At 36.0% G+C, this 14,967-nt stretch overlaps 1 protein-coding gene across 5 annotated transcripts in view; it reads left to right on the forward strand.

Annotated features, from left to right (window-relative positions):
- The window catches only part of PDS5B (PDS5 cohesin associated factor B), a 212,298-nt gene that overhangs the window by 60,013 nt on the left and 137,318 nt on the right, over positions 1 to 14,967 (forward strand). For 4 of the 5 annotated variants that reach the window (XM_084879314.1, XM_084879315.1, XM_084879312.1 and 1 more), the window contains exons 2-6: positions 4,113 to 4,239; positions 7,805 to 8,008; positions 10,924 to 11,010; positions 11,123 to 11,220; positions 11,831 to 11,957. The exons of the other annotated variant lie outside the window; for it this stretch is intronic. In XM_084879314.1, the coding sequence (XP_084735440.1) occupies positions 4,132 to 4,239; positions 7,805 to 8,008; positions 10,924 to 11,010; positions 11,123 to 11,220; positions 11,831 to 11,957 (624 nt within the window). In that variant the 5' untranslated portion in view covers positions 4,113 to 4,131. The remainder of the gene's footprint in view (positions 1 to 4,112; positions 4,240 to 7,804; positions 8,009 to 10,923; positions 11,011 to 11,122; positions 11,221 to 11,830; positions 11,958 to 14,967) is intronic. 5 annotated transcript variants of the gene reach the window in all.

Consider the following 14,967-nt stretch of genomic DNA (forward strand, 5'->3'; position numbering starts at 1 on the left):
GCAGGGATGGGCAAAAGTGGGTTTACAATTGTTAGTACACAACAAAGTTTATTCTTGTTTATTATTAATTTTTTTTCCATATGAACAAACCTTTTGCCATCCCTTGTACAATATATGCTATATTTTTCCTACACATACCTACCTTTTTACTTAAAGGAAGTAATTTTATGCTGCTCTTTGGCATATCCGAAATGCCAGCATCACAACTCTTACACTTTGGGGCCCTTACTAAGTAAAATAATTATGAACACTAACACTGGGATACTACAACAATCAATCTGTTAATGCAGATGGCTAAGTGACTAACTGTGAGTAGTGTTTACAGAGTGTATACATTGAGCAAGGAACGATTTATATCCTGGGCAAGATACAGTGGTACTGTGTGAGATTTCATCATGCTGCTCAGAACTGTGCAGTACGCATATATAGTTTATGAAACTTTCTGACCACTATTAATTGCAGGCAACAAATTGGAAAGTGAAACCATAGATAAAGGCAATATTGTATTCCTCAATTATTTGGTAGAACTCACTAGTAAAGCCATCTAGATTTGGTTATTTTATTGTGTTGAAAGATTTATTGACTATTTAGTTTCTTAAAAGTATTTTTTTCCTTGATTATTTTTGGTAAGGTGAAGTTTTTCTCCAATTTACTCAATTTTCAAATGTTATATAAAAAATTTGTAAGATTTGCCTGTGATTTTTGACTGTGGTGATCCTGTGCCTGTTTGCTTTATAGGAAGTACTTTAAAATTTTGGAATGTTTTGAGATTTTCTTTTTTGTTGTTGAAATATAATATAGTTTAGATGTAAAAATTATAAGTATAACTTTATACAAGTGAAAATAATAGTGTAACAAGCATCCAGATAAGGAACAACGTTACCTATATTTAAGAAATCCCTTCTTAGTCATCTTTTAGTTATGTATCTATCCAAAGGTTTCTACTGTCCTGACTTAAGATTAGGTTCCCTTGTTTTGAATTCATGTAGCATTGTTTAACGCTGTACCATGTTTTATGCCTGGCTTCTTTTATATAACTTTCTTTGTATTGTTAATCTATATTTGAAGCAGTAGTTTATTTACTCTATAACTGTTACGTTATATTCCAATTTACCTATTATTCTGCTGTTGATAGGCATTTGTGCTTTCTGTTTTGACTATTGTAAGTGATATTGCTATGAACATTTTTATGCCTGTCTTGTGGTGAACAATTGTATGTATTTCTGTTGAGTTAATACCAAGGAATGGGTCCTGGAGCTTACCTTTTAAATTTTTATTTTAAGACTTCTATTTAAGTTACTCTCCTTAGTCATTGCATGGTGGTATTTTTATTTTTATTTTTTTACTTTCAATGTTTTGTACTTATATTTTTATTAGAGGCCTGGTGCACGAAATTTATGCACAGAGTGGAAGGGGGAGGTGTCCCTCAGCCTCGCATGCACCCTCTCCAATCTGGGACCCCTCGAGGGATGTCTCACTTCCCATTTAGGGCAGTCGGACATCCCTCTTACAATCCAGGACTGCTGGCTCCCAACTGCTCGCCTGCCAGCCTAATCACTCCCTAACCACTCTCATGCCAGCCTGATTGATGTCTAACTGCTCCCCTGTCAGCCTGTTTGCCACCAACTTATCTCCTTTGCTGGCCTGGTCACCCCTAACTGCCCTCCCCTGCAGGGTTGATCACCTCCAACTGCCCTCCCTTTGCAGACCTGGTGTCTCCCAACTGCCTTCCCCTGCTGGCCATCTTGTGGTGGCCATCTTGTGTCCACATAGGGGCAGGGTCTTTGACCACATGGGGGCAGCCATCTTGAGTGTTGGAGTGATGGTCAATCTGCATATTACTCTTTTATTAGATAGGATAGAGGCCTGGTGCACAGTGGGGTCCAGCTGGTTTGTCCTAAAGGGTGTCTCAGATCAGGGTGGGGGTTCCCTTGGGGCATGTGGTGGCCTGAGAGAGGGGCCTGTAGTGGTTTGCAGGCCAGCCACGCCCCCCAGCGACCCAAGCGGAGGCCCTGGTATCTGGGATATATTTACTTTCTACAATTGAAACTATGTAGCCTGGAGTGGAGCCAAGCCTACTGTTGGCTCCATGGCAGCAGCCGTTTCTGTTTGGATTTTTTTTACCTTCTATAATTGAAACTTTGTAGTCTGGAGTGGAGGCTTAGTCCTGCTCGGGCAGGTGGAAAGCTTTGCTTCCGTTGCCAGAGAAACCCAAGCCTCTGTGGCTGCAGCCACCTTGGTTGTGGTTAATTTGCATACATGCTCTGATTGGCTGGTGGGTGTGGCTGGTGGAGCAGAGTGATAGTTAATTTGCATATTACTCTTTTATTAGGTAGAATTGTTTTTTTGTAAGCTTTCTATATTTAAATTTAAAAATCTCTGTGTTAAGCAATGTTCTCTGTGCTATATATGTTAATGTAAACTTGAGCACTGCAATCAAAATTTTTCCCCATATTGAAAATGACATTTTTGCTGTCTTTTGGCTTATATTATTGCAGTTGAGAAGGAACCTCTTAGTTTAAATTAAATACTTTTCATGTCAAGGTAATATGTCTGCTTTAAGATTTTCTTTGTTTTATTATTACTAATACTTTGCTTCTTTAATTTGTGGATTGGTGTTTTATGATATTCTCAAATAGGGGCCTTGGTCTAATTTCTTCTATACTTCCATGAATCATAAGTTTAACCTTTCTAACCTTTTTCTATTTTTATGTTTCCCTTTTCTATATTTTTGGATAATTTCTTCTTCTCTTCCAGTTCACTAATTTTAATAGCTTTTTCTAATCTGCTAATAAACTTATCAATTGAGTTTTAAATGTCAGTTCTTTATTTTTCCATTTTTAGAAGTTATGTTTTTTCATACAAATATGTTAATTTACTTTTTATAATTTTTATTCAGTTGTCTTATTTCTTTAAAATTATAAAGAAATTATAATTTCTTTAAAATTATAATTATAAAATTATAAAATAATCTGATAATTATAATATTTTAAGTGTTTGTGGATCTGTCTTGACGCCTGATATTTCGGCTGGTTCTTCCTCATAGTGGTTCTTGTTTCCTTAGGCACTTAGTTATTTTTGACTTGATAATGTTCACTGTCCTAGAAATGTCATTAAGGCATAGAATGAACATGCTCTCCTAGGCAGGACTTGGAATTATTTTGAATACACTTTCATTAGTTTCAGAGAAGAAGGGAAAGGGAGAGACAGAAATATCAGTAATGAGAGAGAATCATTGATTAGTTGCATCCTGCTCGCCCCACACTGGGGATTGAGCCAGCAACCTGGGCATGTGCCCTGACCATTAATTGAACCATAACCTTTTGGTTCATAGGTCAGTGCTTAGCTACTGAGCTACTGAGCAATGCTGGCCAGGCCTTGGAATTATTGATATTAGGTGCTGGGGATATAACCAGTAAGGGGGTCACTGAGTTAGTTCATTTGTTGAGGTTCTTTGAACTACTTAATTATGTGAACCCATGGTCAACACTACTGAGCTCTTGCCCCCTTGTATTAGTTTTTTACTTAATACCAAGGCAGCCTTCTCTGCTGTCCCCTGTGTGTGGTGATGGGGGCAAGGGCACATTTGACCCTTGGCTTATTCTTTTCCCCCGCAGGTGTTATCTTTTGGGGGATGGCGTAGTATTCCACATTAATGTCAGGAGGTCTGTTATTTGGCATTCTACCTCAACAGATTTAGATTTTCCCACTCTCCTTGCCCTATAAGAACACCAAAACTGAACTCTAGATGATTTCTCAGTGTTGACAAGTGTCCAGTGGGCATAAATGGATATAGTATAATGCTCCAGTGCTCCATTTATTTCCCTGGGTTTCTGTATTCTCTTAGATTTTAACAGAGAAATTTGTGGCACTTTAAAAATATACTTAATTTGCACATTTTTTGTCAATTTTAGTTTTTGTAGTTGGAAGGTTAATGTAAATAAACTAGCTTGCCACTAATAAAAATGAAAATAAATTGGGAAATGTTCAATAAAATGTTTTTCATTAATTAGGTAAGTGAATTACTGTGAATTAGGAATGTTACTTTTCATGTTTATTATGAATGTTTTTTAATTTTTTGATTTGCAATTAATCACTTTCTTGTTTTTTAGGGGTAAAAATATTTCCATCATGGCTCATTCAAAGACAAGGACCAATGATGGAAAAATTACTTATCCTCCTGGCGTCAAGGAAATCTCAGATAAAATATCGAAAGAGGAGATGGTGAGACGGTTAAAGGTGAGTAAAATTGGGTTTTGTTTGGGCCCCCCCTCCCCCACATCCCTTTAAGGGTGTGGGGCTCGATTAGTGCTGTATCTTGTTAGGGTAACGTTAAAAAGCAAATCCAAGCAGGGAATGGGAGGGAAAGGATCAATAAAGAATTGTATGGTTTCTTAGTTATTGTTAATAGGAGAGCAATTAGAAAGGTGAGGCTTAGATTTTCTATGGTCTACTATAGTTTAATATAAAGAAAAAAAATCCATAATATTCATATTCATTTTTGCCAATAGAAAGTTGTCTCCTATGAAAAAGGAAGTTTTAAAATTTTGTACTGAACACTCAGGCTATATTTTGCTTTTTCATAAGTTATTTAAGAGTAGGTTAAAGCCGAAACTGGTTTGGCTCAGTGGATAGACGTGTTGGTCTGCGGACTGAAGGGTCCCAGGTTCGATTCGGGTCAAGGGCATGTACATTGGTTGCGGGCACATCCCCGGTAGGGGGTGTGCAGGAGGCAGCTGGTCGATGTTTCTTTCTCATGGACTTTTCTAGCTCTCTATTCCTCTCCCCTCCTCTCTGTGGAAAATCAATAAAATATATTAAAAAAAAAAAAAAAAAAAAGAGTAGGTTAAAGAGCCTTACTGTATCTTTTCTCTCTGTTTTGACATACATGAATGAATCAACATTGATGGTGAACTTTTATAAATGAGGCCGTCATTCTATGGCTAGAGCCTCTTCCTATGTATTAGAATAATATCTCTCCTTTTCCTTCATGGCAGTGAAGGTCTTTGATTGTTAAAATGGCTAAAGGAAGAGAGTGGCCAAGGAGAATATTAAATTGATTTACCAGTTGTATTTTTAAAATTTTTGAGTATTTTTCCCCCCTCTTGGTTGAATCAACTGAGTCATTTATTTTACTTGATCTATCATTATTTACTTATATTTCAAGATAAGAAACTTGCCATAATTAATCAACGAAGGCCCAGGAACTTTAAAGCAATATATTGTTTTATAGCTATTGCTACATGCTTTATTTTTATTAGAAGATAAACCACTTCTCTAATTTCATGGTGAAGTCTTATTGTGTTATAGTTTTATGCTTAAAGTATTAGGATGTCAAATATCACATGCTTGTTATTAAAACACAAATATATCTTTGAGCAGGTTCAATTTACCAGTATGTGGATATTTTATCTAGTCAGAAATCAGTATATATCTTACTAAAAATAGTCAAGCTACAAACCCTTTCTGTATAGGGTGTTGTGTTTTTTTTCTTCTGTGTATATACATCTCTTGACCTTTAGAATTTTTAGGGAAACAAATACATTTATTTCCTGATATTTATTTATATTTTAGCTGTGGTAGGTAAACAACCCTATTATTTGCTAAGAAACTTATATTAAACACAGAGACTAAACTTAGAAGTTGATTAGTGTACAACGACTTTTAGAGATGTTATTTTCTCTGGCATCTTTTTTAATTCAGAGGACTCATGAGTTACTGATGAGTTTATACCACCATTTAAGTTGTAGGCAGTAGTGAGGAATTCCCCCTTATCTAGCCTTTGAGTAAACTTATTTGTTAGTCTCAGAATATTTTGTATAGTGCTTACATTTAGTATTTGTAGTACTAGAGGCCCGGTGCATGAAATTTGTGCAATGGGAGGAGGAGGGGGTGTCCCCTCAGCCAATCTGGGACCCCTTGGGGGATGTACAATTGCAGGTTTAGGTTCAATTCTGGGGATGGGGCCTAAACTGACAGTCAGACATCCCTCTAACAATTCAGGACCACTGGCTCCTAACTGCTCATCTGCCTGCCTGCCTGATTGCCCCTAACTGCTCCCCCTCCCCCTGCTTGCCTGGTTGCCCCTTACTGCTTCCTCTGTTGGCCTTCACTGTCCCCACCTCCTGCTGGTCTGGTCGCCCCCAACTGCCCCTCCTGTTTGGTTGCCCCTCACTGCCTCCCCCACACTCCTACCCCTCTACCACCGCTGGACTGGTCGCCTCACGCAGCTTGTTGTTTGGTCATTTGGTCGTCCCTCACTAACCCCCCTGCTGGCCTAGTCACCCCATGCAGCCTGTTCAATCATATGTTCAGTTGCAATGGTTGCTTAGGCTTTTATTATTATAAATGCTTTCATTATATTTGAGATATTTATGCCCAACTGTATTTTGGTTAATATAATTTATCTTCTTTAATTTTCCTAATTTACACTTACCACTATTTTAGCAAACTTCTTATATAAATATAAACAGGATTTGGTGTGGGATGATAATAATTTTTAACATGTCCGAGTACAACTGCTAGTTTTACTGGTATAAATTATAACAATTTGTTAATATGTAAGATTCACTGTAGAGAAAGAAATAGCTCTCTGCATATAGGTATTTTTTTGTCTCTTTTCACAATACAATAGGTCATCAAAGCATATATATTGAAAGTAATAAAATTAAAAAGTTAAGAGAGTAATCTGCACATTATACTCTGGAAGGTTTAGTGTACTTTTGATTCTGGCATCTGACATAATAGAACTGAGGGTCTATTCTATGAGGAACAGTTTCTCAAGGCTGTTCTGAGAATTCAGTAAGACATTGGACATTTATTACTCAGACGTCTAGCTCTATGTCTAGCTCTCTACTCTTTTCTAGAGTGGAAATCCTTGCAGCATGTCTCCAGGACCATTTCCTAGACATTGATAACTTGGTGTGGCTAGCCCTGGTTGTTGATTAGTATTTGCAGCACCACCTAGTGGATGCCAGATGGTCAACTTTCCTGTGCCTTTGTGAAGTTAGGCAATTTTGTTGTCTTATTTGAAGTGGTAATAGTTTAGACGGAGAGACTACTCGTACTGATATTAGAGGGAGATCTTCACAGAATTTAAACTGTACTGTTTCTCCCCATTCTTATGTTTATCCCACTTCTTTAATGTAAATGTTTTTGGAAAAGGAACCTTTCTAGTAGGTTCATTCTATACATGCTATTGAGTCCTACTAATGAACTATCCATTTCATATTATATTTTACTTCGGCACAAGAAATACTTTGTTGGATGCTATGGTAGTCTCTCAGGATAGCTTTCCCACATTTAGGGATACATCTTTGCCATCCTTTCTTGAATCTATTTACATATTCTTTTTTTTAGCTGAATATATTAATCCATGTATCTGGGGTGGTTTATGGCTCAGATGGAAAAGTAAATTGTCATTCTAGGTTTTTCTTTAGACGTATACTTTTCTCTTAATAAAAGGATTAGATATATTAAGAGGATGTGTTTTTAAGAAGGGACATACTCCTTTTATTCCAGTTGTATCAATGATGTCAGAAGCACTATGTAAAGGTAGCTTTAAATTTTTTAAATCTGGTTAGCTGGTATGCATAAATTAAAAGTATTTTACTTTATCTTTTGAAGAAAAGTTATTTACCCTAGAGTTTTATAAGAATCTTGTTCTCTCAGGTAGACACTTCCAGGGGAAAATAAAAGTATATTTATTGAAAGTTTAACCTTTGCAATTAATATGGCTTTTATTTTAAATAACTTTATTTTTACATGAAGGATTTCATTGTTTGATTATTGTGTTTTTGTATAGATGGTTGTGAAAACTTTCATGGATATGGACCAGGACTCTGAAGAAGAAAAGGAGCTTTATTTAAACCTCGCTTTACATCTAGCTTCAGACTTTTTTCTCAAGCATCCTGATAAAGATGTTCGCCTACTGGTAGCCTGCTGCCTGGCTGATATTTTCAGGATTTATGCTCCTGAAGCTCCGTACACATCTCCAGATAAACTAAAGGCAAGTACTGATTTAAAGAACTGCCAAGATTGACTGATACTTCTATTTATCTTCCTAACTAAAATGGGAGTTAAAGTATTTAGGTAATTTCTTTGGCTTCTTAGACATTAAACATTAGCTGAGAAATCTTTTGTGAAACTTCTTGTTTTCTTTAGAATTTACTTCCTCCCCATAATGCTTATTGCGATTAAGTACTTACTTTTAGAAAACAGTTTCTGGTGTTTATTCTATACTTTAATATATAATGTCTCATTTGGAAGTCTCATATGTCGTCATTAGTTTTATTTCCATATTACTTGGGGGACAATTGTTTTTCCTTTTGAAAAACTGTGTTAAAGACCATGTTTGTTATTTATAGGACAGTATCCATTATAAATCTGAATATATATAATCCATTTATATATATCCTAATTCATTTAATGGAAGGTTTGATCTGAATTGTGTTGAAGAAAATAATATGAACAAAATTTTAATGAAAAAGAAAAAGACCTAATTATAGTAGGTGTAATAAAGCCTTATGCGTGGTAAATCTTTAAAATATGAAAAAAGTGGAATAGCGCAATTAATCTAGCTGTAGAAAAAGCATACAATAAGAAAAATTAATAAGGTAAGTTAGGCAGAAAATTAGAAAAACTGACAACAAAAGACACAGTAAAAGAGAATTGTGACAAATTGATTAGAGAATGAGTCCATGGGAAGATAATTAATACCCAGTGTGAAAAAATGGCAGTCAATTTAGGTTTATTTAATAAATATTGATCTTAATTATGTGTCAGGAGCTAGGTTTTTCTGGTAAAAAACAAGACTTGATTCTTTAATTTATGCAATTGCTTCTTGATATAGGAGTGAGGAACCTGCTTATTTGATCATGTCTGCCAAATTAGACTATGGAATGCCTAGACTTGATGGATATACTTGCTTTACATTTTTGATTGGTAAAACAATCTCAGGATGGTGGTGGTAGGAGCTAGTATTTGTTACTTAAAAGTAGAATTAAACATTGAAAGAGTTGAGAATGATAGAGACTTTAGTAACTAATGGGAGCTGATTTGTGTAGTCGTACACCCAAGTGTATATCTTGACTTCTAATTTGAATGACTCATTTGGAAGTACTTAATTGGTAAGGAGTGATTGTATTTGATTGACTGTGGCTCTTCCTCACCTGGTGTCTTCTTGGCATTCTCATGAAGAGAGAAGTGTAACTTAGTGCTGCTACATGATTTCTTCTACCTCTATTGTGTATTTCTCAGGACAATTTATGAGAAGAACATTGAAGAGTTGAGATTAGAGTCTTTGGATTACTTCATAGCTGAAAAATTAAGAGTATCTTATTTTTTCTGGTCTGTTTTGGGGGTCTTAATTATAAATACTTTTTTTTTCATTTTATTGGGGTAGTACTTATAAAGTATTCATTTTGAGGGTGTTTTTAAGTATTTATGGAATAGTTTTCACTCTGTTTGCATCAAAGTTACAATTTTCTAAGTCTATAGTAGTAATAATAGAAAATTGTGACACTTTGTTTTGTTTTTGTTTTTTTAATAAAGAGAGAGAGATAGAGAGTTAGAAACATTGATGAGAGAAAATCATCAATCAACTGCCTCTTGCACACCCCCTACTGGGGATGTGCCCGCAACCAAGGTGCATGCCATGCCCTTGACCGGAATCGAACCTGGGACCCTTGAGTCCGCAGGCCAATGCTCTATCCACTGAGCCAAACTGGTTTTGGCAAATTGTGACACTTTGATTCTCACCTTTCCACTGTTGGTTTATTGTTGTCATAGGAAAACCCTTTGCACCTAACTTCACATTTAGGTCAATGATTGTTGGAGAGATTATAAATGACTGTTGCCTTTCCATCTTCAGGTAGTCAGCATGACAGTTTCCATAGTCAAACCAGAAGGGTTTATTCATGGAGGACATATTTTTCACAGTACTGTCAAAGTAATCATTTTTGAAGAATGTACTTTTGACAGTGTTTTTCTTAAAAATATACTTAGTTATCTGCATATTACATTTCTTTCCTTTAAAAAAATATGCTTGTTTATCGTTTTACTTCTAAGGGAAACATTTTTCTACTCTTTTGTTGTTGTTTGTTAATCCTTACCAGAGGATATTTTCTCCATTGCTTTTTAGAAAAAGTGGAAAGGAGCTAGCAGGGGGTAGAGGCACAGGGAGGGAGGGAAGAAGAGAAATAGAGAGAGAGAGAGAGAGAGAGAGAGAGATCCCCATGAGAGAGACACATGAACTCATTTCCTCCTACCTGCCCCTCCCTTCAATCGGAGGTGGGTAGCAAACCCCAAAATAGAAAGCAAGGGATAGAGATAGATTGAAAACTGGTAGGGAGAGACAAATAATTAGAACAATTAGATGGGAAGCTTAAAAGTTAACTTCTTAAAGGTCTTAAGATTTCTAAGCTTCTGCGAACTATTGTCTTTTTACTTGGAGATTTTATTTTGGAATTTTAAGGCTCCTAAACTGTTTTCTTGCTATATAATTGCCATCCATAGGTGCTGTTCTAGCAAAGCTGATCAATTCCCAGTCAGTGCTACCTCTTTTATTCTGATAAAGTTAGCATAAATTTTAGTTCACTCACTTTTTAGGTCTATTTTATTTTAACTTGCCTTAAGATGAAATTTTTCTCTACTTTAAGATCAGAGTAAATGATTTCTAATTTCCTATGAAGGGTAGTAAGTTAATTGGTATTTTCATATGATGTCCTTTTAAAAAATTTCAGGGGTAGTAATTTAATTGGTATTTTCATATGATGTCCTTTTGAAAATTTTCAGCCAAATGCAATTTTTTCTTGATTGTTTATGATTTATTAGGATAGATACTAGTGCTGAATTAGCTTTAGCATTGGATATTTTAATTTAGCATTCTATAATCTAAACAATACTTTGTTGTTGTTTTTTTAGGATATATTTATGTTTATAACAAGGCAGTTGAAGGGGTTAGAGGATACAAAGAGCCCACAATTCAATAGGTATTTTTATTTACTTGAGGTAAGCAATATATCATATCTTGAAATGGCATTAAAAAAAAATTTTTTTTTGTGCTGGTACATTTGTATTAATTAAAGTGTTTATCTTTCATCTTTTTTACCTCTTATTTTAGAACATTGCTTGGGTCAAGTCATATAACATATGCTTTGAGTTGGAAGATAGCAATGAAATTTTTACACAATTATACAGAACATTATTTTCAGTTATAAAGTAAGTTTATGCAACTTTTTAAAATATGAAGGGTTTTTAACTTACAGACGAATCTGCGTAAACTGTTTGTTATAAATATTGGAAGGCTAAGAGTTGTAACTTAAAAATTCATGAACATTTTTATAGATGATTTAAAAACAAATAATCAAGTTTGTGATATAGAAAATAATACAAGGGTAGCATTAAGACAATCTATACCAATGTAAAAATATTTCTAGGGTTATGTTTTTATCTTTTTATTAACATGTATTACTGACTAATTCATATGAATAGTTGAATTATTTGTGTGTTCTTTAAAATTACTATAATGAACTTCAGCAAAGCAATTTGATTTTCTGAAGTTAAATATAAAGTTGTATTTGAGTTAATTACTTTTGATTTTGAGACTTGTTAAAATTAGGGGAAAGTAATCCAGGAAATGCAGTTTAAAAAAAGATTTTGGATACTATTAGAAGATTTGGGAGCTAGGGAAGCTTTAAATGAATATATAGAATTTGATATAATTAATATTTTAGTATCTTTTTAATAAAGTGTAATGTTTATTAATACCATGTTATGATTAAATAATGAATATTTTAGTTACACCCTAAATATCTATTTTGAATTTCAGCAATGGCCACAATCAGAAAGTTCATATGCACATGGTAGACCTCATGAGTTCCATTATTTGTGAAGGTGATACAGTATCTCAGGAGCTTTTGGATACAGTTTTGGTAAATCTGGTCCCTGCCCATAAGGTAAGTAGCAATATATACTGAAATATATTTAAAGCCTATTAATATATTTTTAAAAAATATATTTTATTGATTTTTTAGGGAGAGATATAGAGAGCTAGAAACGGTCGATGAGAGAGAAACATCGATCAGCCGCCTCATGCACAACCCCCACCGGGGATGTGCCCGCAACTCAGGCACATGCCCTTGACCGGAATCAAACCTGGGACCTTTCAGTCCGCAGACCGACGCTCTACCACTGAGCCAAACCAGTTTCGGCTAAAGCCTATTAATATTAAGGTCTAGAATTTGTACTTCTGTTGTAAATACAACTTATCCTTCTTTTACTTTAGTTTTGGAGAATCTGTTTCATTGATTCGTATTGATAAATATTAATTGTGTTTAATAAAAGTGATACACTTAGCCACAAATGTAATGAAAGGAAATAATTTAGTTCGTGTGATAAAATATCTGTAATAACTTTGTAATATCTCATTTTGGATGAGACGTGTTTCAAGAACTGAGTTTAATAGTACTGAAATACTATTATATAACTTTGTATTGGGAGATGCTGCAAGCAAATAGTCCCTAGTGTAGATTAACAGGAGGGGTGAAATTAAAAGGGAAGTTTCTACTAATTTGAAGATAGAGAATATATTGCTGACAGTATTTCTTGCCTCAGTGATGTTAATCAAGAGGAATATGTGTGTTTTTCTTTGAAAATAACTCATTTTCCTAATTACTTGCCAGGGGAGATACCATGATCATGAAAATAACTAACTTTCCAGTAAGCAGTTGGAAATATGATTCTGTGATTCACAGGGATCAAGTTTAAAGAGAGGGCCACAAGAATCATCAGTATAAAGATCCATGCAAACTTAAACCCTTTCTAGCAAGATGTAATCTAAGTTTATAGCTATACAGTATTCACACAAATTAATGCTTCAATGAATAAAAATGACCGCATAATGCAAAATTTCCAAATGCTTAAAATTAGTTCTTAAGTGCTGAAACCCAGACACTGCACATAGCAGTATTAGATATTTTTTGTTGCTTGGTTGTTTGCTTTTTTAATGTAAAGAAATTAACTTTTTAAATTTTTCAATTTATTGGGGTGTGAGTTTCTGTTATAAGATCTGTAAATACTGTGTACACACCACTCAAAGTCAAATCTTCTATTATCATATAACTAGAGGCCCGGTGCATCCCTTTGGGATCGGGCCTAAACGGGCAGTCGGACATCCCTCTCACAATCCAGGACTGCTGGCTCCCAATGCTGGCCTACTGCCTTCCTGATTGCCCCTAACTGCTTCTGCCTGCCAGCCTGATCACCCCCTAACAACTCCCATGCCAGCCTGATTGATGCCTAACTGCTCCCGTGCTAGCCTGTTTGCCCCCAACTTCCCTCTTCTGTCGGCCTGGTCACCCCTAACTGCCCTCTCCTGCAGGGTTGATCACCCCCAACTGCCCTTCCCTGCTGGTCATTTATGGTGGCTATCTTGTGTCCACATGGGGGCAGGATCTTTGACCATATGGGGGCAGCCATCTTGTGTGTTGGAGTGATGGTCAATCTGCATATTACTCTTTTATTAGATAGCATAGAGGCCTGGTGCACAGTAGGGGCCACCTGGTTTGCCCTGAAAGGTGTCCCAGATCAGGGTGGGGGTTCCCTTGGGGCATGGGGTGATCTGGGCGAAGCCTGTGGTCGTTTGCAGGCCAGCCACATCCTCTGGCAAACCAAGAGGAGGCCCTGGTATCTGGAATTTATTTTCCTTCTACAATTGAAATTTTGTAGCCTGGAGTGGAGCCAAGCCTCCTGCCAGCACCCATTTCTGTTTGGATTTGTTTACCTTTTATACTTGAAACTTTGTAGCCTTGAGTGGAGGCCTCGGCTGGCTAGGGCAGGCGGAAAGCTTGGCTTCTTCCATTGCCAGAGAAACTCAAGCCTCCCTCCTGCTCTCTGTGACCGCAACCATCGTGGTTGGGATTAATTTGCATATTCACTCTGATTGGCTGGTAGGCGTGTCTGGTGGGTGTAGTGGAGGTATGGCCAATTTGCATATTACTCTCTTATTAGATAAGATAGGATCCTCTTCCCTCTGGTAATCATCAAACTGCTATTTGTGTTCATGAGTTTCAGTTTTATATCCCACAAATGAGTGAACTTATATGGGTCTTAGCTTTTTCTGACTTATTCCTCTTATCATAATGTTCTGAAGGTCCATCCATGTTGTTGTAAATGACACTATTTCAGCCTTTCTTATGGCTGAATAATATTCCATTGTGTATATGTACCACTTTTTCTTTATCCAGTCTGCTATCTCAGGATACTTTGGTGGTTTTCATGTCTTGGTCACTGTAATGTTGCAATGAAAATAGGGGCTCATATATCTTCGTGAACACATGATTTTGAGATTTTCGGGTATATACCCAGGAGAGGGATTACTGAGTCCTCTCGTAGCTCTATTATTAATTTTCTAAGGAATTGCTGGACTGCTTTCCATAGTGGTTGTACCAATCTACATTCCTACCAGCAATGAATGAGGGTTTCCATTTTTCTACAACCTCTGCAACACTTGGTAATTGGTTGTTTTGTTGATACGGGCCACTCTTAACAGGTGAGAGGTGGTATCTCATTGTAGTTTTGATTTGCATTTCCCTAATTGCCAGTCAGGTTGAATGTCTTCTCGTATATCTATTGGCTGTTCCTATGTCTTCTTGTTCCTATGTCTTATTTTCAGATCCTCTTCCTCCGTTTTGACTGGGTTGTTTGGAGAGTTTTATGAGTTCTTTGGAAATTAAACCTGTGTTGGAGTTACTGTTTGCAAATATCATCTCCTATCTGATAAGCTGCCTTTTTATTTACAGTCAGTTTTTTTTTGAGGTGCAGAAGCTTTTTAGTTTGATATAGTCTCATTCATTTATTTTTGCCTTTATTTCCTTTGCCTTTGGGATAAATTTCATAAAAGGTTCTCTACAATCAAGGTCCATAAATTTGGAACCTGTTTTTTATGTTAGTTATTGCTTTGGGTCT

Source organism: Pipistrellus hanaki (genome assembly GCF_964339955.1).
Source record: "Pipistrellus hanaki genome assembly, chromosome: 3".
NCBI lineage: Eukaryota > Metazoa > Chordata > Mammalia > Chiroptera > Vespertilionidae > Pipistrellus > Pipistrellus hanaki.